This window comes from Myotis brandtii, unplaced genomic scaffold (genome assembly GCF_000412655.1).
Source record: "Myotis brandtii unplaced genomic scaffold, ASM41265v1 scaffold959, whole genome shotgun sequence".
NCBI lineage: Eukaryota > Metazoa > Chordata > Mammalia > Chiroptera > Vespertilionidae > Myotis > Myotis brandtii.
Window position 1 is genome coordinate 760655 of NW_005371966.1, and position 3791 is coordinate 764445.

General features: G+C 61.9%; 1 protein-coding gene across 1 annotated transcript in view; it reads right to left on the reverse strand.

Annotated features, from left to right (window-relative positions):
* Positions 1-338: 338 nt before the first annotated feature.
* Positions 339-3791, reverse strand: part of PLXNB3 (plexin B3) — an 18308-nt gene continuing 14855 nt past the window's right edge. The window contains exons 27-36 of the mRNA XM_005886144.2: positions 3386-3713; positions 3161-3264; positions 2979-3072; positions 2456-2634; positions 2130-2290; positions 1739-1886; positions 1507-1571; positions 1366-1441; positions 1175-1249; positions 339-708 (exon numbers count right to left, since the gene is read on the reverse strand). Coding sequence (XP_005886206.1) covers positions 604-708; positions 1175-1249; positions 1366-1441; positions 1507-1571; positions 1739-1886; positions 2130-2290; positions 2456-2634; positions 2979-3072; positions 3161-3264; positions 3386-3713 — 1335 coding nt within the window. The 3' untranslated portion in view covers positions 339-603. The remainder of the gene's footprint in view (positions 709-1174; positions 1250-1365; positions 1442-1506; positions 1572-1738; positions 1887-2129; positions 2291-2455; positions 2635-2978; positions 3073-3160; positions 3265-3385; positions 3714-3791) is intronic.

The window sequence follows — 3791 nt, forward strand, 5'->3', positions numbered from 1 at the left end:
TTTAATTTTTTTTAAGGTGAAGCCTCGAGGCCAGCTGGGGACTGTTGAGGACTCAGAATGAAATGGGGGCTTAGCAGTGACTATGGTTAGCCCAGGATGGGAGACACTTGATCCTGTGTCCCTGAGCCAGGAAAGAGCAGTAGGGCGGGGTGGGCATAGATGGGGGTAGGGGGCAGGAGCACTTTTCCTGCAGGGGGCAGTAGAGGCGAAGGGAGGGAGGAGAGCAAGGCCTGGGGATGCCCATGACCCCTCTTTTCCTCAGGCAACAGAAGTCACAGCCATGGCACCGAGGAGAGGGCTATGTAGACTCCAGAGGAAGGAAGGGGCTGGGACTGGGCTTTTCCTAAAAAGACTTTATTTCCAGATGCAACTTTCCAGCAAGCAAATAAATATAATGAGGAGGCGGGGGAAGGATTGCTATAAATTAGAAAAAAAGCCTGGGGCAGGGAGGAAGGGTGGGGGAGGAGAGGTTGCAGGGACCCCCCCCCCCACTCTCTGCAGCCCCTCTTCTGCTTGGTCCAGGAGTCATAAGGCACTGTGGTGGTGGGTCCTGCTGGCTTCCCTCCAAGCTGATGGGCCTCAGGCACCCACTGTGGCCTGAGCTCACAGGTCAGTCACCTTGTTCTCCACCAGGGCAGCGATCTGCTGCAGGCGGCAGGCCAGCTGCATCTTCTGGCCCACAGGGTCCCCCTCCAGGGCATTGATGATCTGCCGGGGCAGAGGAGGGCACCCCACATGAGCCCCCAGCCCTCTGCCCACTGACCCAGTGCTACCCAGCCCTGCTTGTATCTCAGCAGGGCTGCCCTGGGCCTCCCTGGGGAATCTAAACAGAAACCAGCCCGGCCAGCGTGGCTCAGTGGTTGAGCGTCGACCTATGAACCAGGAGGTCACGGTTCGATCCTAGGTCAGGGCATATGCTCGGGTTGTGGGCTCAATCCCCAGTGTGGGGTGTGTAGGAAGCAGCTGATCAATGATTCTCTCTCATCATTGATGTTTTTCTCTCTCTCTCTGAAATCAATAAAAATATATTAAAACTAACTAACTAACTAAATAAACAGAATCCAAGCCCCTTCCCAACCTGGGCCCTTCCTCCCATCTGCCTGCAGGGGTGGGCCTGGATACCTCCTCCACCCCCAGGGGAGTGCCCCTCCCCCCTAGAGCACCCTGACCTCACCTGGTCATAATACCTGTGGATGTGGTTATAGAGTTCTTGCAGGGCTTCCAGACAGTGGGGAGCAGAGGTGTAGTTCTGGGGGCAGCACATTGGGGAGGGTGTGAGTCCCCAGCCTGGACCTCCAGCCCCAAGCCTCCCCCTACACCCTGTCCCCCAACCGTGGAGAGGTGCGTCCCTGGGCCATGCCTCACCCCCGAGAGCTCGGCCAGAGCTGAATTCATCTCCTGGTAGCTTGCTGGAGAGCTCTGGCGAATGTCAGAGTAGTATCTGGAGGAGGGGACACAGTTAGGGGCAGGCAGCCTCCACCCCCAGCCGTGCACCCTGACACCTACCTCTCCACCATCTGCTTGTAGCGAGGGATCTCCCGGGCGTAGAGCAGTTTGTTCACCGGGGAATCCTGCTCCAGATTGGAGGGGGGGTGTGAGTGGGGAGGTGGGGGAACTCTGGCCCTGTCACCCTGACCACGCCACCAATTCCCCTCCCCCTGGTCCCCCCTATGCGCCATCCCTCCCAGCCCCACCCAGGGCTCTGCACCCACCCGCCATGGGCTGGCTCTGCTCTCACCCGGCCCACTTTGTGCTCTGAGACTGTACAGGAGTCGATGAAGGTCTGGGCGATGACGGCAAGAATGGCATCCACGTTGTCTGACACCCGTACGTCAAAGATGAGCTGTGGGTTCTTCAGCGTGTTCACCCAGAATCGTAGCAGCAGGCTGGAGACACAGGCCGGCCGTGGGTGTGAGGCGTGGCTAGCCCAGCACACCTCACCAACCTGGGCCCGGCCCTGGGCTCCCTGGGGAGCGGTGAGTCCACGCTGGGGGTGGCCAGAAATCGAGCCGCATGCCTCCAAGCCTGGCTTCCTATTCAGGTCCCACTGCCCTCATCATGGCAATGTCCTTGTCCCTCTGGGATGCCATGTCCCATCTGCACGGGATGGGGGGCAGCAGGCCAGGTACCTGTTAGTCTTCCAGATGTGCAAGGTCTCTGGGTCCTCGATGCCATGCTTCTCTGCCAGCTCATCCAGGAAGTCGAACAGGTACTTGACAGCGATGGGCACGGGCCGGTTCACGCTCAGGATGGCCTGGAAGGTGTCATCCACGAACTTCTGCAGTGTGCCCTGGAAAGCAGGGGAGCAGGCTCCATCAGTGGGTGTGGGGCCGCCCCTCAGCCTCTCAGGAGCATGCGTGCTCCCCACCTCAGTCAGGGGCCCCTGGGTGAGCCTTCCTGTCACTTGGCTCCCCCGGGGCCCAGCTCCCAGCTCCCAGCTCCCAGCTGCACTGACCTTCATGGAGAGCAGGCGGGTGAGGTAGATTTCCGGGATGGCTTTGGCCCGTGCCCGCTCCCGCTCCCGCTCCCGCAGGCTGCTGCGCCGAACCTTGTTCCCATCTGGCTCCTCGGTGCCTTTCACCAGGTGCCAGAGGCGGACCCCACCTTCCTCGCCGTCCTCCAGCATGGGGGTGTCTGGGGACGCATGTGCCGGCCTCAGTCCTATGCCCTGCTGCCCACCCCACCCCACTTGGCAAGGTGGTAGAGGCTGGGAGGAGCCCATGGAAGCAGTGGGTAATGATGTGGAAAGGAGGGTGGCCTCCCAGGGGCTTGTTCAGCCTGACACCCCATAGCCCTGGAGCTCCCTGACCGGGACACACCACTGCCCTCATCTGCCCCAGGCCCTTTGCTCAGCCTGGAGCTTTGGCTGGCCCGCTGGCAAGGGGTGGGGAGCTCCAGGTGACAGCATGGCCGGGACTCCTGCCTGGCCGCCCCAAGCTCCCGGGGACAGATGTGCACGTCTGGGTTTCGGGACTCACTCTCCCCGGAGGAGCAGCTCTGGGCCAGGCTCTGGGAGACGGCGCCTCCATTGTGCAGCTGGGGGATGAGCCTCACTGTGGCCCCATCTGGGACCTGGACGGGAGGGGAGCAGAGGCTGGGCTTCTTCTCTGGCCGATCCAGAGGCAGGAGGCCTGCTTCCCAGCCCGTGCCCACCCCGAACCTTGTAGTGCTGGAGGGTGTTGAGTCTCTTCCAGTGATTCTGGGTCACTGAGGTCAGGTCCTCATCCGACAGGGTTAGGTGACCAGCCAGGCCCGAGCGCCACTCTGGGGGGACCCAGGGAAGCCAATTAGCCTGCAGCCCGTCCCCCAAGTCTGCCATTCAGGGCAAGGCAGAGCTGAGCCTCTACGGGTGCCCCAGGAGGGGAGGGCGGTCGGGCTCTCTCACCGAGGTCTAGGGTGTGCACGGAGGGCCTCTGGGAGAACGGGGTGCCCTTGTAGACTTGCTCCAACACCTTCTCCTTGACCTGCGTGATGGTGTCTGTGTCGAGCACCCGGGCTGGCACGTGCTGCGCTGAGCTGCTCCCTGAGGCCCCACCGGCCCCAGGGCCCACCAGCACCATCAATGTTAGGGGCCGGAAGTCCATGTCCTCCCGAAGCAGGCGACTGTCATTCAGGGTCCTTTTAGCCTTGCCTGTCACGGCGTCCACAGGACCCTTATCCACCTGGTACTGGATGGCCCGCAGGAGCATATACAGCGGCTCACCAGCCACCTCCTGCAACCGTTAGGACGGGCCAGCATCAGTGGGCTGTGGGAAGTGCAGAGGGCTTGGGGGTGGGGAGGGGCAGCCAGC